The 24,580-nt window shown below is 33.9% G+C and overlaps 1 protein-coding gene and 2 long non-coding RNA genes across 7 annotated transcripts in view; 2 read left to right on the forward strand and 1 right to left on the reverse strand.

Moving 5' to 3' along the window:
* Positions 1–7,391, forward strand: part of LOC138913094 (uncharacterized) — a 34,556-nt gene extending 27,165 nt beyond the window's left edge. Inside the window, exons 2-4 of the long non-coding RNA XR_011418675.1 lie at positions 6,002–6,094; positions 6,153–6,209; positions 7,247–7,391. This is a non-coding gene — a long non-coding RNA (uncharacterized lncRNA). The remainder of the gene's footprint in view (positions 1–6,001; positions 6,095–6,152; positions 6,210–7,246) is intronic.
* LOC138913093 (uncharacterized) overlaps positions 1–11,373 on the forward strand; it is an 86,188-nt gene extending 74,815 nt beyond the window's left edge. The window contains exon 3 of the long non-coding RNA XR_011418674.1: positions 11,359–11,373. This is a non-coding gene — a long non-coding RNA (uncharacterized lncRNA). The remainder of the gene's footprint in view (positions 1–11,358) is intronic.
* The window catches only part of scro (scarecrow), a 113,875-nt gene that overhangs the window by 80,282 nt on the left and 9,013 nt on the right, over positions 1–24,580 (reverse strand). For all 5 annotated transcript variants that reach the window (XM_070215451.1, XM_044392567.2, XM_044392566.2 and 2 more), the window contains one exon: positions 7,634–7,845. In XM_070215451.1, the coding sequence (XP_070071552.1) occupies positions 7,634–7,790 (157 nt within the window). In that variant the 5' untranslated portion in view covers positions 7,791–7,845. The remainder of the gene's footprint in view (positions 1–7,633; positions 7,846–24,580) is intronic.

Genomic DNA, 24,580 nt, shown 5'->3' on the forward strand with positions numbered 1-24,580 from the left:
TTTTTACCGTTTATTTCGAACCCCCAAAAACCTTAAAAACATAAAAAAGAATATATAAGAAATAACACACAAATACCTATTAAAGGCTACGCACAAAATGGTTTAAGCGAAAAACGGTTCCGCTCGCAGGATCGGTAGGTAAACAAAAAAATAAGTGCCCCAATGTCGGCTGGAGATCAACAGCTGGAGTTAAATATTTCTGCCTCGATAGGAAATAATATGGGCATGGCTTAGGGGTCAACGGCTAGGTTCTGATACTATTTTGTGCTCGGGGGTACCAGGTTCAAGTCCCGCTGACACCACAACTTATTTTTTTTATACCAGTTACTCGTAGAGTAAAAGGGTATATTGTATTCGTGCAAAAGTATGTCACAGCTAGAAGGAAGAATTTCCGACCCTATAAAGTATATATATTCTTGATCAGGGTCACTAGCCGAGAAGATATAGCCATGTCCGTCTGTCCGTCTATCCGTCTGTCTGTCTGTCCGTATGAACGCTGAGATCTCGGAAACTATAAAAGCTAGAAAATTGACATTATGCATGCAGATTCTAGGAGTTCCTACGCAGCGCAAGTAGTTTGTAAAAGTTTGTAGTTTAAAAAGGGTGCCACGCCCCCTCTAACACCCACAATCGGTTATATACGATTTTTAAAATTTGAATATTTCGGAAAAGTTAAATGCAGTTTTATTGTGTTTATGAATACCTATCGAAATGAAGAAGAAATTTTTAAAATCGGACCATTCGTTAAAAAGTTACGGCGGATCAAAGTTTTTATCCCCATCTCCTTCGCACTCCCTTTTGCTGAGTAACGGGTATCTCTTGTTTTTTTTAGTAATTAGTAAATCTTATAACTTTTTTAATACAATATTGTTCTTAGAAATGTTAAGGAAGTGTTAAATACGCTTCTTAAAAACTTTTTAATTGCTCTGCCTCAGACGGTTTTCGAACCGGGGTCCTCTCGCATCAGAGGTAGATGCCTTACCCATTGATCCATCGCACCATGTTACGCGCGAGTGGATAAGTTCAACTTAAATGTTACGTTAACACGATCCATAACACATATAACTTCTTAAAACTAAAAATTCTACTTTTCACTTATATATTTTATGGAAATTTAATTTAATATTATTTGTATCTTGACTTTCAAAATAATTGTGTCAAATAAACTTTTTATTCAAAATAAATGGTTTATATTCCGGATAAATTGCGAAAATATTTAATTGGATCAGAAAAAACATTGGTTATACTATGTATATAACTTACTATTTATAATAATAAAAACTAATATTGCGACTTTGGTTTTTAACATCAGTGATATCGTTTCAAATATAATTCCCTTCGATTTCATTATTTTTATATTTGAACGAAGGTTAAAATATGCTTTTTATTAAATTCAATGATTTATTTATTTGACTTAACTATGAAAAGTAGTAAATGAAATCAACCAAAAAAATATTTGATTTCACTAGCGTTTTTTTTACCAGTGTATATAACATGTTAAACCTCCTTTAGCAGTATAAAATTGTTTGTATGTAGCTTAAAATCAATTCCTAACTATCTAAGAATATCTACACAACATTTCCTGGTTATATTCTCAATATTTCAAAAGATTGGAAAAAACGCGCGACCCACTTTGTAGGAATAGGCTTGGTTGGAATACTTAAAGGCATTTTATTTTATTTGAGCGGTTCTGCCTTTTTTAGCTCATTTGAAAGGTTTTTTTCTTATGGCCTTTCTTTTAAAAGATAGTTTATTAATATATATAGCAATACCCGAAGCGACGTTGTCCGCTACTATTAGCAAAGCATTATTCAAATTCAAATTAATATCAGAGTAAAATCCCGCCTAACCTTAGCTAAACAGTAACCCACCTAGAACGCACTAATACTCTATCCATATTTTTCTAACCATAACATCTTACCTTAACACCGCATTAACCCTAATTGTACCTCACCTTAACTCCACCTATTTTATTCTAATCCTTGGCACACTTTTTAGCACCTTAATGCTGTTTTCACTATTTCCTCGCCTTAACCCACCCTAGCACCAGTTTTTCCTGGTTTTAGCTAACCTAACTTAAGTGTCACCTAAAAATTTTCCTTACTATACATACTTACTTTAACTTCACTTTTTCTTAGTAAAACTTGTTTGTTACCTTGACCCACCTTTACTGTCTTTTTTACCGTTTATTTCGAACCCCCAAAAACCTTAAAAACATAAAAAAGAATATATAAGAAATAACACACAAATACCTATTAAAGGCTACGCACAAAATGGTTTAAGCGAAAAACGGTTCCGCTCGCAGGATCGGTAGGTAAACAAAAAAATAAGTGCCCCAATGTCGGCTGGAGATCAACAGCTGGAGTTAAATATTTCCGGAAATAAGGAAAATTAAAAAAAGCACCTAAAGCTCCGAATCTTTTGGGTGAAAACAGTAGGTTTAATTTTTGAAACGAAATTTGCCAATAATTTTTTTCGTGCGCCCCTCGTCTTAAACATAATTTAAATTTTTGCAAAATATTTGACATAGAATGGCATGCATTGGGTGATCCGTTATTTTATGCTAATTTAATCATTACATACTTATGTATGTACAATGTACATGCCAATTTATCGATGTGTGTGTGTCATTGCGTTTTTAAAAGTTTTTCCCTGCTCTCCCCTTGAAAATCAATCCAAATTTTTTTTAAATCAAAACAAAAATTTCTTTTGTATTTTATGGTTTGCCTACACACTTTGACTTAGAATTGCATCCATTAGATAATTCGTTCTAATATCCAAATAGTACAATTTTGTTCATAAAAAAAAAACAAGCATACAAAAAACAAAAACAACGTGCTGCCAAAAAGGCTCCCCGCAACCGCGCAATCTTACAAAAAAAATCATATAAAATCAACCGCACCTAAAGCTCCGAATCTTTTGGGTGAAAACAGTAGGTTTAATTTTTGAAACGAAATTTGCCAATAATTTTTTTCGTGCGCCCCTCGTCTTAAACATAATTTAAATTTTTGCAAAATATTTGACATAGAATGGCATGCATTGGGTGATCCGTTATTTTATGCTAATTTAATCATTACATACTTATGTATGTACAATGTACATGCCAATTTATCGATGTGTGTGTGTCATTGCGTTTTTAAAAGTTTTTCCCTGCTCTCCCCTTGAAAATCAATCCAAATTTTTTTTAAATCAAAACAAAAATTTCTTTTGTATTTTATGGTTTGCCTACACACTTTGACTTAGAATTGCATCCATTAGATAATTCGTTCTAATATCCAAATAGTACAATTTTGTTCATAAAAAAAAAACAAGCATACAAAAAACAAAAACAACGTGCTGCCAAAAAGGCTCCCCGCAACCGCGCAATCTTACAAAAAAAATCATATAAAATCAACCGTGGGTCCAAAAAAAAAACAAAAATGCCTTACTGATTGTATGGCATAGCTCATCACTTTATCCGATCGCATAATCGGTGCGGAAAAATTAATTAATTGCCCCAACCGGAAGTCGGTCTTACAAACGTAAGAAATTAAAAACAAGAAAGCAAAAGACACAAAGTCAATCAGATTACTACAACCGGAGATAAAGATTTTTAATGAAAGGGTACTTTTTCAAAATTAAAAATAAATCAAAAAGGTGTTCGGTTTGTAAAAGAATCGCCCATATACCAAATTACCATACCAGCGGAAGAATTTTGTTTCGATCTGTCACTTTTGGGCTTCAGACATTAATCACTTTTAAAATTGCAAAAAAAAATTCATAATTAAAAAATTAATTCGTCTTTTTCAAGTTTAAAATATTTTTTATCGCTATTAGCAAAAAAAGAGCCAAATTCAATAAAAATGGACCAAAGAGCCAACGATCTTTTGAGCCAAATCTGGCAACTGTGATTGAGACGTTACTATTAATTTTCCAAATGAATAAAACAACAAAATACATGAAAATTTCGTAAATAGGTTTTCTACTATTTTAATTGTTAAATACTATTCAATGACAAAATACATGAAAAATTCAGAAAATAGTTTTTCACTATTTTTCTGTGTTGATTTTACATACCCTGCAGGAAACGGAATCAGTTTTGGACCAGTAAAATACTAGTTGGCTCAGGAAAGTTAACTAGTTCAAGTTATGTCCATTTCCTTGTAGCGAAGTGGTCCATTTTTCATTGTCGTCGGAAACAACTAGTCCATTTGCTACTAGTTCTGCACTAGTGACTGTTAACCAATTTACAGTTACAGCTGTTAAACTACACTCAAAAAAACATTTTCCCGAAAAAACTAAAAATTAATCTCTAAACCATCAAGTGATTGAATTGCACTAGTACTTGACGATGCCTAACTTGACGCTCTCCTAATTTAGTATCCAATCAATAGGCGCGGTCCTTAGAGAATTTCTGATAATTATTAATTATTATTATTATAATTATTATGTAATCAAATACAGTAAATGATAATTAAATGGAATTAAAACAAACTAACTTATTTTGAAGCAAGTCGCCCTTTCTAGGACTAGAACCCGGGACCTTTGGATTTGTAGACACACTAACTGATTGAGACATACACGCATCACATTTTCCCTAACAAGGTTTATGAATTTTAGTGTGACATAATTCAAAAACAGTGATTTTTCACATATATATTGCCTCGGACAGATTAAACAAAGTTTAAAATAAAACTAAAGCATCACCTAGCAAACGAAAAACAAAAAAAAATGTGCAGAGACTGGGGATTGAACCGAGGACCTCGAGTGTTTGATTTGTTTAGTGTTAAATTTCCCAGGACATTTACACTCTAGGCTTTATTTTTGGATCATACGTATTTCATTTGCAACTAGTTAAATTCCAGTTGCCTTTTAACTAGACCCTAACATGTATTTGTTCTACCAGTTAAATATTTTTAAGGTTTTTTTGTCAGAAAGGTACTAGTCCGAGACAAGTTTCTTTTTACTAGTTTTGTATTAATCATTTTTTCGACTAGCACAAATTTTCTAGATCCTGTGTAGTCCAAATGCATTCAGACAAATTCCGGTTGCTTTATATTAGTTGTATAACTAGTTGTTTTTTCGCATTTTTCCTGCAGGGTAGTTTTTTTTTTGTGTGTTCTGACGTATACGAAATAATTTTGATTTCGTACATCACTGTTTTGTTTATACTTAACAGAGAATATATCATTAACTATTTCCCCTAATGCTGGTTGTTTATGGCTGTGTCGCAATTAATTTATTTCTCCCTTAAAAAAATACTAAAATTATTCCGAGTATGCGGCTCGAAAGATAAGAAGTGTTACTTTTAAAAAACTTTAGCATCAAAACAAACCATGAATCCGTTTGCCTGTGATACCTCCGGAAAGTTGGCAAATTTCAGCATTTATCGAACTTTGAGGTCCTTGTGCTAAGAATCCTTGCGTTGGGGAAGTTTTTGGAAAACGCAGTTTAACTCTGGAATTCGTAACGAATTCAAAACAATAGCATCAATCGAGGTAAATTTAAAAAGCATTAGTTTTGTAACACAGTGTTGTTTTTGATTTTTTTCGGGTACCCCGACTATGAGATACTCGTTGAGAGGGAGACGGATATATAAAACTTTGATCGGGCATAACTTATTAGGCATGTAAATATGTATGCATGTACGCGGCTCACCCGATCTGAAACCCGATTTTCAAACCTTTCATAGCCTGCTCCTCTCGCTCTCTCGACCGACGCGTCGCGATGTTTCTCTCTTCTTCTAAAATTGTCATGATCTGCCCTGCTTACATTCGGTCTCCCTTCGCTCAAAGGCCTGTATGTAAATGTGAATGTATGTATGTGTCTCCCGGATCTCTCTCTCTCTCTCTGAAATTCGATTTTCAACCCTTTTATCCTCGTGTTCTACCTGTCTTGCACCTCTCTTTGTCTTTTGACCAACGTGATTGTATTTTGGCTATTATTAACATTACATTATTTCAAAAAATGTTGTTTATCTTAAAACAAATATTCGATATCCCAATAATTTTATTTTTTCTAGATGAGGGAAGGCGAAAAAATCGTTTTTGATGACTGCAACTACATACTGAGTTTTGAGATCACCTTATGTCATATGAAGTTCAACAGACCTTGGGTTATACAATATTAAATTATGTGAATTAAATACACCACCAATAATAACTCATTTTTAGGGTTAGAGTGTCTGCCCACAATCTGGGTCGCGAGTTCAAGTCACGTTTTTCCAGAAGGTGATTTTTATACCATTGCAAAGGGTATTATAATCTCAGTCAGATGCTTGCAACGCAGGGAAGTAGACGTTTCCAACCACATAAAGTATATATATTTTTGATCAGCATCAATAGCCGAGTCCATCTAGCCATGTCCGTCTCTCCGTCGGTCCGTCTGTCCGTTTCTATGCGCACTAGTTCCTCAATTTTTAAGCTTTCGCGATAAAACTTTCCCAAAAGTCTTCTTTCTATTGCAGGTAGTACATCCGTCCGTCTGTCCGTCTGTCCGTCTGTCCGTCTGTCCGTCTGTCCGTCCGTCCGTCTGTCCGTCTGTCCGTCCGTCTGTCCGTCTGTCTGTTTCTACGCAAACTAGTCTCTCAGTTTTTGAGCTATCGGGACAAAAATTTCGCAAAAGTCTTCTTTCTATTGCAGGTAGTATATATGTCGGAGCCGACCGGATCGGACAACTATATCTTATAGCTCCTATAGGAACAATAGGAAAAAAAAACTTTAAAAAATTCTAGCTTCGGTGTTTTTTGAAATATTACCTTCTACTTTTGGGGATGTTATTTTTTAAATATTTCTGAATTTCGAATTAATTATTTAAAAAATCGGACTACTATATCATATAGCTGCCATAGGAACGATCGGAAAATTAATGGAAAAGTAATAGGAAATAAATTCTAGCTTCTTTGGTTTTTATTGTATTATCTTCTACTCTAGGATATGACTCTTTTTAAATATTTCCGAATTTCAATTTTAATTTGATCAAAATCGGACGACTATATCATATAGCTGCCATAGGAACGATCGGAAAATTAATGAGAAATATTAGAAAATTGAACATTTTTGCGATTTGTTAATGAATAGGAATGATCTGCAAGGGTATATAAGCTTCGGCTGGCCGAAGCTAGCTTCCTTTCTTGTTGACATTGTAAAAACAACATTTTAAGTAGGCATACCTGCAAGTATATAAACTTCGGCAGGCCGAAGTTAACTTCCCTTCTTGTTGTTCTTAATGTCGATTTTAGGTTTAATGATTTTCTTTTCTTCTGTAGCCTACTCGTTAGACAGATCCACTCCGATTATTGGGGCCCCAGTTCGATCCCAAGCGCAGGCAGAAAAGCAATCAAAATAAAACAAGTTCAAAAAATGAATTAAAAAAGACCAATTTATGTTGGTTATGTCAAATTTTTACTAATATTTTGTAGGTAACTTAATATTGTTTTAACATTATCTATTTTGTGTATTTTGTATTCAATAATAAAAAGATGTTTTTACATATTTTTTTTGTGCGTGGGGTCGGAAACGCTTTCTTTTTCCTGTTACGAATTTTTACCCGAGCCCAATCCAACCTTTTTATCCCAATAAAGCATTTAAACAGCTACATAATACATTTGTTTCAGAGGAGTATTAGATTAATTGGAAAAAAATAAGTAACTTACTTGCAAATCTTGGATCGTTTGCTGTTGATCCGTACCATGATGCTGAACTTCTCATGTCAGTATAGTGACCAGCAAGAGATAAATTGTCGGTAGGTCCGCAGTAGCTTTGAACTCCTGGGCTATGATATAACGATCCCATAGCGTACGGATTGGCCATAGTTGAAGTAGTTAATGTTCCAGGGGAGTTAATGCTACTACCACTTGAGTTGGACCTAAAAGTAAATGTTTATTTATAATTTCTGAAAAATTATAAGTCACAACAAGGGAGAGCGCTATAGTCGAGTGGGCGTGGCAATCTTTATTTTAAGCAGAGCCTGCAAGTATCGGTCAATTTTACCAAAGTGTTCGAGAAAAACCTGTCATTTACACTTCGAGAACTGGGAGTGAGCTAACACATTCAAAGGGTTTTTGATTAACAGCTGTTACGCTCAGAGCAAAGCCCCTTTTTTAGGGTTCCTTCGGTTTCGATTTCTCCTCACGTTGCTTTTTATACCCGTTACTCGTAGAGTAAGAGGGTATATTGTTGCACGCTGTTCGTGCAAAAGTATGTAACAGGGAGAAGGAAGCGTTTGCGACCCTATAAAGTATATATATTCTTGATCAGGGTTACTAGCCGCGTCAATATAGCCATGACTGTCTGTCCGTCTGTCTACGTAACTCATAACTATTGTTAAGCACAAGTGACCCTTGCTTTAAAAATTACTCTTCAGGCATTTCAGCCCACAAAGATTAGTAGGCTACGCTCATGTGCTTACTCAAAGCAAAACAACTTATATCGTTTAGAATTATGATATTTAAATTTGTGACAGGCTTGGGCACTGTTTGTGAATCGTCACTGTGAAGGAAGTAAGAAAAACAATTTTAAAAATTCCAAAACAATTCACAAAAACCTGATGAGTGTCCTAAAAATTAGGGACATAAGGTGTCTTTGGATCAAAAATGCATTGTAGAAGAAAATATTTTTATGTCATTTTTAAACGCTGTTCACATATGAAGATTTTTAAACTTTGCTGTGACTTTAAATTTGGTTGTGTGGTTGGGTTAGATTAAATTTTCCAAAACGACCGTATAAAAGAGGCATGTAACTATTTAATTCCGAAAAGATTATCCCAAAAGAAAATGAAAATTTGTGATTTTCTTAAATTAAGGATACCGCAAATACCAGAGCTGATGGACTATAGGCGTTGTGGCAACTTATGCCTATAAAAGCCTCATTTAACCAAATAAAATGGTGGCAGGCATGGACACCGACCCATGTCACATTTTGTCGTCCTCTGTTATTTGTATTGTTCGAATTTATTTATAGAACCTAGAGGCTTAAAATAAAAAAAAAACGATCAGAAAATTTTTAAACTCTATTTACGCAGTTTTTCTCTAAAATGTCCAAACTTTCAATTTGCAAACCGGATTTCGCTGGAAACCTAACGATACTTTCTTAAAATAGAATCAAAAGCATGAACTCAATACATATTTCAAAGCAAAAGCGCACTTGAAATCGGGCTGGTAACTGTTCAAGTTAATATGTTTATATAATTTAAAACGGTGTTTATTTTACTCTTTGAAATTAATTTATTCTAACTTGAAAAAAATGAATAAAAACTAACTTGATACTTGAAACCCATTTAAATGTTCATTTTTTGTGTGTCTTAAATTTGTTTACCTAAAGTTTTAGTTGCGTTCTCTCACGATTACCCATTAGGAATTATTTTTTTAATCTTTACAATTTTAAAATCGATAAGGTTAGGTGCCGAAAGTTTTTAATGTATTTGTAAAAAATATGAATACGACTACAATTTAATATGGTAACACGACTTCATATTTTTCAAGGTCACATTTTGTGTGTCTCTGACTTGTGATCTTTTGTGATTGTCAACATTATTTTCTACAGCTTTTATTTGTCAGTTAATTACTTTTACTTAAAATTATTCAAATTATTTTTTCGTTTTTTTCTATAGCTTTTGTTTGCATTTCCAAAGGAGGTTTGAATCATTGTCTATTTTCAGGACCATATATAATATTTTGAATTTATAGTGCACCAAAGATGGTAGCAACGTTTCGAAATGTATTGAAGATGTTCAGTATTATATTGAGAATAACAATATTATTGAGTCAACATCCGTCAATGCAACTAGATCCCACTGAAGTAATGTCCCAATAAGGAGACAGCCATGTTCAAAAGTCAATATTTGCTTATAATGAATTTCGGTAATAGCAAAAAAAGAGATAGGTGAGAAGGGGGTACTAATAGGAGGAAAAGTTTGGTTAGACTTAGCAGCTCCAAATAAAGAGCCATTGGAACGAGACTGGTATCATCGGTAAGGCTGTTCTTTTGGCTATAACTTTTTTCTACATCATTTTGAAGTCAATTGCAAATTATCGAGAAACGTTGCAAAATGTCAACATACTTTTTAAGCCAGTCTAGCCCCAGTACGAAACTTACTTTTGCTGTTAACGGTATAGGGTAAAAGAGATAATTTTCATAAAATTTTATTGAACTCTTTGGACACTAATCCTTTGATCTAAAATGGTGTACATTATTTGTGGTTTTTTTCTATCCTTTCTTTGCTATTAAAAATGCGGTTATAGCTGTTTGACGCGGAGGCGATTTTGCTTATCTTGACTGCAATCTGCAAACTCTCGCTTACAAATTCGACCATGAGCGCAACCAATACTGCGACTATGACCAATAGTTCAACCTGCAGAAGTCATAAGAAATAAATTAAAACCCATGTGTTATCATATAGTCACCTCAACCATTTTCACCCCAAAAGGATTTTTTGAAGTTTGGCTAAATACCACAAAGATTGAAGACCAACAAAATATTTAACAAAATAAATTATTTTTCAAAAAATCTCGCGAGCGACCAATCTCCAATAAAGTGTCCCGAACAGAATGAGACGATTAACAGAAATTTGACATTGACTGAAGGAACCTTCAGCAAACACGGCGTGCAATTTAAGCAAGACGTTTGTTTGCTAGGGCCACACACTATTGTGCCCCTCGTACTATTGGAGCGCCCCTTCTCCCCTACCCTAAAAATATATCAGTAAATGAATCTCATGCTAAAATTGAGTTGCAAAGTTTACTGGATAATGCAGCATTGGAGCTTCAAGAAGATGTGGTTAAATCTATTACGGAAGAATCTTTTGAAAAAAGTGGGACCTTAATGGAAGTACATTTCGATAGGTATAATTAAACGCAGAAAATTGCATTTATACTTCTCTTTAAAAATGTGGGCGCTAGACACATTTTAAAATCGTTTGTGAGCGTTAGAGGGGGAGTGGCACTCGGCTGAAATAGAGGAAGCCCAATAGGTAATCCGAAATTTCTAGCTTTTGTAGTTTCCGAGATCTCAGCGTTCATAGGGACGGACACACAGACGACAGGCGGACAGATAGACATGGCTAGTGACCCTGATCAAGAATATATATGTATACTTTATGTGGTCGGAAACGCTTTCTTCTTTCTGTTACATACTTTTCCACGAATACAATACAGCCTTTTACTCTACACATTAATTATATATGAAATATAGGAAATTTAACATTTTTGCGAATGTAAATTAATAGAATGATCTGCATGGGTATATAAGCTTCGGCTTGCCGAATCTAGTTTCCTTTCTTGTTCGCTATTTGCTAAAGGTAAATTTTTTCAGAATTTTTCACTTTTGGATATATTTTTTATACTTTCCTAAAAAGTTTTTTTATCATTCTTCTTATTTTTAGAAAGTTCCATCTGCGTCTATTTGCGATTTGCAGCTGTTTGAGGCGAAAGTTAAAAAGCGTTTTCCAAAAAGTTCCCCGACGCAAGGATTCTAAGCAGAGATTCTAAGAGCCTCAAAGTTCGAAAAATACTGAAATTGGCCAACTATCCGGAGATCTCAGAAGCAAACGGATTTATGGTTTGTTTTGATGTTACAGTTTTTTAAAAGATACACTCTTTATCTTTCAAACCCCATACTTATAATAGTTTTACGATTTTTTTAAAGGGAGAAACAAATAATAGAAAACAGAGTCAAAAAACATAAAAGTATACAGCTGCGGTCCAAATAGTAGTAGTGTAGTAGTGTTTAAAGCAAGGGTCACTTGTACTCAACAATAGTTATGAGTTGCGTAGACAGGCGGACAGACAGTCATGGCTATATTGACGCGGCTAGTAACCCTGATCAAGAATATATATACGTTATAGGGTCGGAAACGCTCCCTTTTCCCTGTTACATACTTTTGCTCTACGAGTACAAAGAGTATAACAAAAATGGGTCGTTATGTTTCAATCCTCTATTGAAAAAAAAAGTTTGGATGTTTTTCGAGATTTGACCCCAATTTTCCTGTTGTTTTGACATTAATTTTTCTATTCTTCCCTATGGCAGCTATATAATATAGTCATCCGATTTTTGTTAAATTCCGAAATATTAAAAAAAATCATATCCTAGAGTTGAAGAGAATACAATAAAAATCAACGGAGCTATAATTTGTTTCAAATTAATTTCCCATTAATTTTTAGATTGTTCCTATGGCAGCTATATGATATAGTTGTCCGATTTTGGTCAAATTAAAATTGAAATTCGGAAATATTTAAAAAGAGTCATATCCTAGAGTAGAAGAGAATACAATAAAAACCAAGGAAGCTAGAAATTATTTCCTTTTACTTTTCCATTAATTTTCCGATCGTTCCTATGGCAGCTATATGATTTAGTTGTCCGATTTTTTAAATATTTAATTCGAAATTCAGAAATATTTAAAAAATAACATCCCCAAGTGAAGAAGGTAGTATTTCAAAAAAACACCGAAGCTAGCTACGCAAACTAGTCTCTCAGTTTTAAAGCTATCGGACTACAACTTTCCCAAAAGTCTTCTTTCTTTGCAGGTAGTATATAAATCGAAACGAGCCTGATCGGACAACTATATTATAAAGCTCCCATAGGAATAATCGGGGAAAAAATGTAAAAAAATATCTATCTTGGGTGTTTTTGAACATATAACCTCCTAGTTTTGGAATTACCATTTTTTATCTAATTCTGAATTTGGAATAAAATTGTTTCGAAATCGGACGACTACATCATATAGCTGCCATAGGAACGATCGGAAAATTAATGGAAATATAATTAATTATTGTATTCTCTTCTACTCTTTTTAAATATTTTCGAGTTTCGGTTTTAATTTTAACAAAATCGAACTACTATCACTATGGACGGCAGTCCATGTAGTGACGAAGCGCACAAGGAGAATGTGCGAATGCGCAAAATTGAAAATCTGCTGTGATTGTCCGATCGTTATGAGTAATACACCAAGTTAAAGGTGTTACTAAAACTTAAAGGATTGCATACCAAGACCTCGAACAAAATCAATTGGTTTGGAGAGAGAGCGGTGAAAGTGTAAAAGTGAAAATTTAGAAATTTGGATCTGTTGGGGCCGGTGGCATTACGGCATTACGTTAGTTGTATTTCTACTGAAAATGGTCTTAATATGAGGGGTCATATCAGAAAATCGGACGCTCCGTTCAAAAGTTATACCGAAAACAAATTTGCGGGGGCCTAGTCAAAATGAGGATTTAATTCTATTTGTCAGTTTGTCTGTGTGTCCCAAAACATGGTTTTAAAGCCCTGAAAATTTAATATGATGTTCAACAGCTCGACATAAGAAACTTTAGTTTTATCACTTTTGGAAAAAACCCGCTAGTTTATCGGGAAACCAGCTACAAATAGCTAAAATACGGAAGGCCGTAACTTCTAAACTATTGAAGCAACAGCCTTGTGCTATTATTATTTTAAAATGCTTTACGCGCCTCCTATATGTGATTTGTGTAAATGTAATAACACTAGTTTACAGCCGAAAAGCTCCCCAGCAATTGATGGCAAATTCTGTTAGATTTGGACCCCTAGATCACGAAAATAGCACTAAATTTTTTTTCGATGGCACAGTTTTTTTTTTAATATTTTTTAAAGTTTGAAATGTTAAATTTCTGACTTTTTTTGAATTTCTTCTTATATCTCGGCAGATATCCACTCGGTTGGGCCAGTTTTAGTTTTATTTTAAAGTCAATAGATCAGAGCTTAACTTTGCCATACAGATCAATACGATGGGATGAGTAATGGCTGCGCAGAAGCTCGACAAAGAGGAAAAATGTGTTTTTTGGTCGTCTGTAAGTCGACTCTATATATCGTAAAAACTCGAAATAACTCCGTTGAAAAATCATAATGGGTACAAACTTAAAGATTACATCCTACCGAATAAAACAAGCCGGATATGGCCCAAATCCATGGAAAACTGGATTTATGGTGGATTTTTAAAGTTCGGATTTTTCCACTTTTTTCGGTTGACAAAGTCCAAATTTAAGGTTTATCATAGGCGGCGACATGTAAACAAAAATAGCACTGTGCAGCATTTTTAGTGCTTTTTAAATTTACCTCGATGGATGCTATATTTTTGGATTCGTTACGAATTCCCAAGTTAAACTGCGTTTTCCAAAAAGTTCCCCGACGCAAGGTTTCTTAGCAAAAGGACCTCAAAATTCGAAAAATGCTGAAATTGGCCAACTTTGCGGAGCTCTCAGAGGCAAATGGATGCATGGTTTGATTCGATGTTAAAGTTTTTTAAAAGATACACCCTTTATCTTTTAAACCCCATACTTAAAAAATTTTTAAGATTTTTTTAAGGCAGAAACAAGAAGATAATATAATAAAAACCAAAGAAGCTAGAATTTATTTCCTATTACTTTTCCATTAATTTTCCGATCGTTCCTATGGCAGCTATATGATATAGTAGTCCGATTTTTTAAATAATTAATTCGAAATTCAGAAATATTTAAAAAATAACATCCCCAAAAGTAGAAGGTAATATTTCAAAAAACACCGAAGCTAGAATTTTTTAAAGTTTTTTTTTCCGATTGTTCCTATAGGAGCTATAAGATATAGTTGTCCGATCCGGTCGGCTCCGACATATATACTACCTGCAATAGAAAGAAGACTTTTGCGAAATTTTTGTCCCGATAGCTCAAAAACTGAGAGACTAGTTTGCGTAGAAACAGACAGACGGACAGACGGACAGACGGACGGACAGACGGACAGACGGACGGACGGACAGACGGACAGACGGACAGACGGACAGACGGACATGGCTAGATCGACTCGTCTTGTGATGCTGATCAAGAATATATATACTTTATGGGGTCGGAAACGTCTCCTTCACTGCGTTGCAAACTTCTGACTGAAATCATAATACCCTCTGCAAGGGTATAAACATAAAAGTCAAAATGGTAGTAGTGTTGCCGCCCTGTGTATTTAAAAGTTTGTTGTTGTAATCAGGGACCGTAAATAATCATTATTTGAGATTTTTATTTTAAAAGGCCTACTGAGGTTTTTACAAGTTTTAATAAACTATTTAACTGGTTTTTATGCACTTCATAGGCATGAACAAATAACAGTTAATTTGCTTTCCAGATTTGTTGAAATGCATATACTTTGTGGACAAGAGTAAAAAGAACGTAATTTTTGACGTTTAAAACCAAATATCACAGTAGTCTTTTTAAAATAAAAATCTCAAATAATGATTATTTACGGTCCCTGGTTGTAATTGATCTTTTCCTGGTAATATTGTATAGATTATAATTTTACTATTAGACTAATTGGATAAGAAAAAATTACAACATCAAACTTTTAAAAACACAAGGCGGCAACACTGCTACTATTTTGACCGCAGCTGTATGTTTTTCAGTTTTTTAACTATGTTTTTTTTTAAATTTATTTCTGCCTTAAAAAAAATCCTAAAATTATTTTATGTATGGGGTTTGAAAGATAAAGGGTGTATCTTTTAAAAAACTTTAACTTCGAACCAAGCCATGCATCCATTTGCCTCTGAGAGCTCCGCAAAGTTGGTCAATTTCAGCATTTTTCGAACTTTGAGGTCCTTTTGCTATGAATCCTTGCGTCGGGGAACTCTTTGGAAAACGCAGTTTAACTTGGGAATTCGTAACGAATCCAAACATATAGCATTCATCGAGGTTAATTTTTGATGCTGCATAGTGTAATTGGTGTCGGCAGCCGGGTCACTAAATAGCTAAATCAGATATTTAAAAGCTAGAAAATTATTAAAGTGAATTTAATTTTTTAATTAAGGTTACTTTTTTCATAAGAATGAACTATCCAAATGGATAGTACTTAGTTAAAAATACTCACAGTCATAACGCAAGCAATTTTATATTTTTAAAGGAATTTTCAGAAATTAAATTTATTTTATAATTTTCTAGCTTTTAAATTTAGCTATTTTTTGACCCGGCTGCCGTCACCACTCATTTTTGTTTACATGTCGCCGCCTATGATAAATCTTAAATTTGGACTCTGTTAACCGAAAAAAGTGGAAAAATCCGAACTTTAAAAATCCACCATAAATCCAGTTTTTCATGGATTTGGGCCATATCCGGCTTGTTTTATTCGGTAGGATGTAAACTTTATGTTTGTAGCCATTATGATTTTTCAACGGATTTATTTCGAGTTTTTACGATATATACAGCCGACTTACAGACGACCAAAAAACACATTTTTCATCTTTGTCGAGCTTCTGCGCTGCCATAACTCATCCAATCGTATTGATCTGTATGGCAAAGTTAAGCTCTGATCTATTGACTTTAAAATAAAACTAAAACTGGCGCAACCGAGTGGATATCTGCCGAGATATAAGAAGAAATTCGAAAAAAGTCCGAAATTTAACATTTCGAACTTTAAAAAATCTTTTAAAAAAAACTGTGCCATCGAAAAAAAAAACGTGCTATTTTTGTGATCTAGGGGTCCAGCACTAACAGAATTTGCCATCAATTGCTGGGGAGCACACCAAGAATATTATTTTGTAAACTAGTGTAATTAACAAGAAAGGAAGTTAACTTCGGCCAGCCGAAGTTTATATACCCTTGCAGGTATGCCTACTTAAAATGTTGTTTTTACATTGTCAACAAGAAAGGAAGCTAGCTTCGGCCAGCCGAAGCTTATATACCCTTGCAGATCATTCCTATTCATTAACAAATCGCAAAAATGTTCAATTTTCTAATATTTCTCATTAATTTTCCGATCGTTCCTATGGCAGCTATATGATATAGTCGTCCGATTTTGATCAAATTAAAATTGAAATTCGGAAATATTTAAAAAGAGTCATATCCTAGAGTAGAAGATAATACAATAAAAACCAAAGAAGCTAGAATTTATTTCCTATTACTTTTCCATTAATTTTCCGATCGTTCCTATGGCAGCTATATGATATAGTAGTCCGATTTTTTAAATAATTAATTCGAAATTCAGAAATATTTAAAAAATAACATCCCCAAAAGTAGAAGGTAATATTTCAAAAAACACCGAAGCTAGAATTTTTTAAAGTTTTTTTTTCCGATTGTTCCTATAGGAGCTATAAGATATAGTTGTCCGATCCGGTCGGCTCCGACATATATACTACCTGCAATAGAAAGAAGACTTTTGCGAAATTTTTGTCCCGATAGCTCAAAAACTGAGAGACTAGTTTGCGTAGAAACAGACAGACGGACAGACGGACAGACGGACGGACGGACAGACGGACAGACGGACAGACGGACAGACGGACAGACGGACATGGCTAGATCGACTCGTCTTGTGGTGCTGATCAAGAATATATATACTTTATGGGGTCGGAAACGTCTCCTTCACTGCGTTGCAAACTTCTGACTGAAATCATAATACCCTCTGCAAGGGTATAAAAATCAGAACGCATACTTTCTACAAAGTTACAATAGTTTTTCTATTATTTGTTTGATTATTTCTATGGGAGCCATAAGATATAGTGGTCCGATCCGGCTCGTTCCAACATATGTACTACCTGCAATAGAAAGAAGACTTTTGGGAAAGTTTCATCGCGATAGCTTTAAAAAGGACGGACATGTCTAGATGGACTCTGCTATTAATGGTGATCAAGAATATATATACTTTATGTGGTCGGAAACGTCTCCTTCACTGCGTTGCAAACATCTGACTGAAATTATAATACCCTCTGCAAGGGTATAAAAAGATATGCACAAAACAAAAATTTGTTTAGTTTTTTTTCTCAAAAACAGCTTTAACGATTTTTTTTAAAACTTCAAACTGTATAGCCCTTGAGATTTCTTAAATTTTGGTATATTATGGTTTTAGTCAGAAGTTTGCAACGGAGTGAAGGGTACGTTTCCGACCCTATAAAATAAGTATTTTCTGGATCAGCAAATATCTTTTTTTTTTTAGAATTTCAGAATTTTAAATTCAATTTTATAAAAATCAGCCGACTATCAAATACGATCGGAAAATTAATGGGAAAAGGAGTATGTTATATTTTATCATATTCTCTTCTACACTGGGTTAAATCATATTTTTAGTTTAGTTTTTAGTTTTACTTATATTTAATTTACATAAAATAAAATTTATTTTTTGTTAATCATATTCGCAAGAGAATCAAATTTCCCCAGTTTTGTAGAGTTTTAAGAAATCAGGCTACAATTTCATGTATGCTCCTGCCATGTTAATAATCTGCAAGGGTACACACAAAAGAATTTGCTTGGTAAAATTGACCAACAAAGGTAGTTACGTAACTATTAAAATAGTTACGTGTATTTTGTTTTTGCTTTGGGTTTGTGTCTTTGCTAATTGTGTGTATTTTGTTGTTGTGAAATGACTATTTACTTAGTAGAATTGACAAATTTGCTGGTTGGGGCCTGTTTGACAATTATTACAGTTGATTTTACCAAGTTTTTTTTTTTTGTGTGTATATACCCTTACAATGTCAAAAATCAAAACGCCTAATTTCTACAAAGTAACAATGTTTTTATACCCTTGCACTATGGGAAAAAAGTCAATTTTTTTGGCATAAAATCAACTTATTTTACAAATTATTTTTAAAAATAAAATATATTTTGTGAATTTACATACCCTAATTAGCCAAGAACAGTTATCTAAGATTTTTTACTAACAACACTATAGAGTTGATAAGCGAACAAAGTCAGCTGTTCGATTGACTTTGTTGTGTGCGTTAATAAGTGAAAAAGCTTTGCAAACTTTTAGTGCTTATTTTGTGGAGCAACAAAAAGGATTATTATTTCTGATCATGTCAAATCGTAGCAAAGGTATTTATAAATGTATCTTAGATTACATGTTTTGATTACACCAGTTTACAAAAAAAAATCGATGAAATATACCATGAATGAAACCTTTGTTTTCCGGTAAGGTACGTCTTCCTAATTCAGAAAATGGCACTTAAAATTTTTTTTATGGATAAATTTTTTTTTTAAGTGTAAAAAACGTTTTTGACCCTTTTTCAATTTCTAACTTGAGTTGTGGCTAACCGATTTCAACCATAAATAACTAATTTTACAGGTAATAGAATGCTCTTTAACTTTCTTATACACTGCATTGAGTTCCATTCATTAGTTTAGAAGCTACACTTCGTCAAAGTTGTAAAAGTGAGAAAAAATGCAAAAATGCTGGCATAAATGGCATCGTTAAAAATACACGCCTAAAAACCGAAATTAGTTTTATGACTTATACTTAAAGATACATCTTTCAGTCAACTAACAAGACCATCAACAAAAAAATCAATCAATAGTTCGATTTTATATCGATTTTTTACGTTGGGAAAAACGGGTATTACAGCTCTGTTAGAGCCCTGTTGTGTCAGTTAACAGCTGTAAACGGCCAAAAAAACACCGTTGTCGCAAGCTTCAAAAATGCATATCAAAATAATTTGCTGGTGGATTGTAATAATCAATAGCTTGTTTTTTTTGTCAAAGCACCTTCTACCAGAAGAAGTTATAAAAATAATTTCGGTTTTTAGGCGTGTATTCTTAACGAAGCCCTTTATGCCAGCATTTTTGCATTTTTTCTAACTTTTTCAACTTTGACGAAATGTAGCTTCTAAACTAATGAATGGAACTCAATGCAATGTATAAGAAAGTTGGAGGGCATTCTATTACCTGTAAAATGAGTCACTTATGGTTGAAATCGGTTAACCACAACTCAAGTTAGAAAATAAAAAAGTGTCAAAAACGTTTTTTACACTTTAAAAAAAATTTTATCCATAAAAAAAATTTTAAGTGTCATTTTCTTAATCAGGAAGACGTACCTTACCGGAAAACAAAGGTTTCATTCATGGTATATTTCATCGATTTTTTTTTGTAAACTGGTGTTATTATGGCTTGTTGTCCAACTGTGAACTGTTTTAAAGGTGTATCTTTTTAGCTTAAAACTAACAAGTTTGTTTGTGTTTCGTGGTGTACAACTTATAAATGGCACAAAGTTGCAAAAAGGTAAAAACGCAAAGTTATTACCAAATGTATCCTTTATATCGCAAAAATAATAATTTTTGCAACTTTTTGCACGTTTCTTAAAAAAAATGACTTAAATCCAGCAACTTATAAACATAAAAAAAAATATTTTTTAAATAAAAAAACAATCTAAGTGGCTTTCATTAATCTTAAAAATTAAATTCATGGAAAGGGGCAAGTCAAGTGAAAATCCTGGCTGCAAAGGACTCAAATATAAAGAAGCTGGACCCCCGTTAAAGCTAAAATTGGCATCTGCTCTTAGATAATATTTCACTTTTCTTGTACATGTCACCAATTTTTTTTTTGACAAATTTTAAAAATTAACGTAAACTGAAATTATTTTACCGTCTTACCAATACAAATACAAATTTTTTAAGATCCCTGCCAATTAATTTGAATATGCGGCGTGGGCGGTGGATGAAAACAATGGTCCGATTCAAAAAGCAACAAAAACCGAAATTACAGCTTTATCTTAATAGTATAAATACAAAATTTCTAAATTGTATCCCTAAAACTAGAGTTTATGCCAAAAAAATAGACTTTTTTCCCATAGTGCCTTGCAGAGGGTATTATAATTTCAGTCAGATATTTGCAACGCAGTGAAGGAGACATTTCCGACCACATAAAGTAGGGGAGTGTAGGGTAATTTGACGAGTAGGGTAATGTGACGAACTCGTCGAATCTCATATATGACGTCACGACAAAAATTCCAAATAAATGTAGTCGTCTCCCCTTATCGTGTCGACAATGTATTTACAGTAATATTAATAAGAAGTCCCGTAATTTGTTCGTGAGGTAATTTTCGCTAAAAATGTGGTGCGCAAACTAGCAAACCCATTCAATTTACTTGTGTTTCAGCAGTGCCAGAGCAAAGATGAGTGGAAAATAAAATCAGGCAAATATATGCACGTATACATGAGATCTTTATCAACAGTTTTTGGTACTTCGCGTTTTTTTCTTTTGCGCCGTTTGAGAGTGACACCGTTTTTGCTCCAAGTCTACCTTGTAGGGTATCGTGACGAACTTTTTGTAGGGTATTGTGACGAACTTTTTTTATTCAAGAATTTTAACTGTTATCGTTGATTATTTGTAAAAGAAATATACCGGCCTGTTCCAGTTTTCACTCGGAAGTGAATTTGTTAACATTATCGGATTTCCCGTTAACAGTACTAAATTTCCCTTACTTGTTAGGGACATTTTATAATATTTCCCTTTGGTCCCTTTGCAGTTTTGAAAGGCTCCCGACAGAATAGTATTAAAAATCAGTGTGGGAATCATAGTATTGCAAACTGCAAGAGCATACAGAGATGCCAAAGTCGAAAAACAAAGTCCCCATCAAATGTCCCCGTTCAAATTTCACATGAAATAATGTGGTATTCCGAGCCAAAACACTTATTTCGTTAATAAATTATCTTCCTTATAAAAAAACCATTAACCTTATCGGATAAGTTTAGAATAAGTCCCAAGAAAATACTAACTTATATCCATACCGTGACAACTCTAGGCAATTTTTACCAAATCCGAGCGGAATTTAGAACAAGGGCGGCGGATTTGCATTAATTGTCATAGCTAGAATTTACCGGGTTTTAAGGTGCAACCACAAAATAATTATTAATAAGTCATATATGCAATGAAAACTAGAACAGGGCCGATAATAATACCAGATAACATTTACTGCTGCAGTTTTATTGTTGTTTTTAATAGCGACGTCAGTTTAATTTAATTTAACAAGAAAGGAAGCTAGCTTTGGCCAGCCGAAGCTTATATACCCTTGCAGATCATTCCTATTAATTAACAAATCGCAAAAATGTTCAATTTTCTAATATTTCTCATTATTTTCCGATCGTTCCTATGGCAGCTATATGATATAGTCGTCCGATTTTGATTAAATTAAAATTGAAATTCGGAAATATTTAAAAAGAGTCATATCCTAGAGTAGAAGATAATACAATAAAAACCAAAGAAGCTTGAATTTATTTCCTATTACTTTTCCATTAATTTTCCGATCGTTCCTATGGCAGCTATATGATATAGTAGTCCGATTTTTTAAAAAATTAATTCGAAATTCAGAAATATTTAAAAAATAACATCCCCAAAAGAAGAAGGTAATATTTCAAAAAACACCGAAGCTAGAATTTTTTAAAGTTTTTTTTTTCCGATTGTTCCTATGGGAGCTATAAGATATAGTTGTCCGATCCGGTCGGCTCCGACATATATACTACCTGCAATAGAAAGAAGACTTTTGCGAAAGTTTTGTCCCGATAGCTCAAAAACTGAGAGACTAGTTTGCGTAGAAACAGACAGACGGACAGACGGACAGACGGACAGACGGACGGACAGACGGACAGACGGACAGACGGACAGACGGACAGACGGACATGGCTAGATCGACTCGTCTTGTGATGCTGATCAAGAATATATATACTTTATGGGGTCGGAAACGTCTCCTTCACTGCGTTGCAAACTTCTGACTGAAATCATAATACCCTCTGCAAGGGTATAAAAAAAAATTTGCACTTTGACCATTTTTATACCCTTGCAGAGGGTATTATGATTTCAGTCAGAAGTTTGCAACGCAGTGAAGGAGACGTTTCCGACCCCATAAAGTATATATATTCTTGATCAGCATCACAAGACGAGTCGATCTAGCCATGTCCGTCTGTCCGTCTGTCCGTCTGTCCGTCCGTCTGTCCGTCTGTCCGTCTGTCCGTCTGTCCGTCTGTCCGTCTGTCCGTCTGTCCGTCTGTCCGTCTGTCCGTCTGTCTGTTTCTACGCAAACTAGTCTCTCAGTTTTTGAGCTATCGGGACAAAAATTTCGCAAAAGTCTTCTTTCTATTGCAGGTAGTATATATGTCGGAGCCGACCGGATCGGACAACTATATCTTATAGCTCCTATAGGAACAATCGGAAAAAAAAACTTTAAAAAATTCTAGCTTCGGTGTTTTTTGAAATATTACCTTCTTCTTTTGGGGATGTTATTTTTTAAATATTTCTGAATTTCGAATTAATTTTTTAAAAAATCGGACTACTATATCATATAGCTGCCATAGGAACGATCGGAAAATTAATGGAAAAGTAATAGGAAATAAATTCAAGCTTCTTTGGTTTTTATTGTATTATCTTCTACTCTAGGATATGACTCTTTTTAAATATTTCCGAATTTCAATTTTAATTTAATCAAAATCGGACGACTATATCATATAGCTGCCATAGGAACGATCGGAAAATAATGAGAAATATTAGAAAATTGAACATTTTTGCGATTTGTTAATTAATAGGAATGATCTGCAAGGGTATATAAGCTTCGGCTGGCCAAAGCTAGCTTCCTTTCTTGTTTTTTTGTAAGTTTGGGTATCGCGAATTTCGGGGGTGAGTCTGCTAATCTAGAGTATTGCTCAATGGCCTTATCCTCAGATCTTTTGAATTGCTGGCTAACAGTGGAGCCTTCCCGTTTCCGTTTCGTAGATGAGGGCTTGCAGTTTTCCTAAGTCGTGCCTGTACAGTGCACGCTTTAGAAATTTGTTTTCCATTTATATTTCGATGCATGTGTTCATATGTCTAAGCAATTTGTTTTTTAATTTTACAAATGTCTCTGACCAGTTCAGCTCGGAAAGCGTAACAAAATTGGATTTTTACTTCAAAAAAATATCATCAAACATCGAGCTTCCGAATGGTTCTGTAAGCGCAATAATAGCGTGTTTTTTCGAGGAAACATCGATGTTTTGTAAAATATCATCAAACATCGATCTATCAATTTTCACATCAATTTTTTCTCCACCTCTACCGAATTGTTCTGTAAGCGCAAAAAATGGCGTGCTTCAACTATTTCATCAGCTGTTTGGGTGTAATTCAAAGGCAAAGTCAGCTGGCGAAATCGCCATTAATTTAAGAAACATTTTGGAGAGCAAACTAGGAAAAACACCATTTCATTTTTCTAAATTTAAAAAAGGTTTTCATAAAATTCTGTTTCAATGGTCTTTTTTTCTAGATTCAAGAAAACAGTTTATAAAATTCAAAAAGTTTTCTAAAAATAAAAAGAAAAAATTTCATTTTATGTAAATTTTCTAAAATTTAGGAAAAAAAATTTTTGAGCGTACATACTATTGCACGAATGCAATATACTCTTTTACTCTACGAGTAACGGGTATAAAAACTACAATTTTTTCGGTTAAAATACTATACTATTAAATAGTTGATTTTACATAGTTTTTTTTTGTGTGTAGTACACATTTAAAAAGGTGTAAATTTGTACGTCGTTCCTCCAAGCTGTTTCCGAGATGTTCGAAAACATTTTTAAAGTTCTTAACTTCAAAAATTCATAATGGTCTTTCAATAATATCACAGATGAAAACCGAGGCAAGCTCTACAACATACGCGAGTATTCTTACCCCACTACAAGCTATAGAAAGATGACTTTTAAGAAAGTTTCATCCCGATAGCTTTCAAACTGAGAGACTAGTTTGCATAGAAACAAACAGGCAGACGGACATGGCTAGATCGACTCGTCTGGTGGTATATGTGCTTTATGAGGTGGAAACGTCTCCGTCACTGCGTTGAAAATTCCGACAAAAATCATTATATCCTCTGCGCGTTTCCGACCCTATGAAGTATATATATTCTTAATAAGAATCAGTAGCCAAGTCG

This window comes from Drosophila takahashii, chromosome 3L (assembly GCF_030179915.1).
Source record: "Drosophila takahashii strain IR98-3 E-12201 chromosome 3L, DtakHiC1v2, whole genome shotgun sequence".
In the NCBI taxonomy this organism is placed as follows: domain Eukaryota; kingdom Metazoa; phylum Arthropoda; class Insecta; order Diptera; family Drosophilidae; genus Drosophila; species Drosophila takahashii.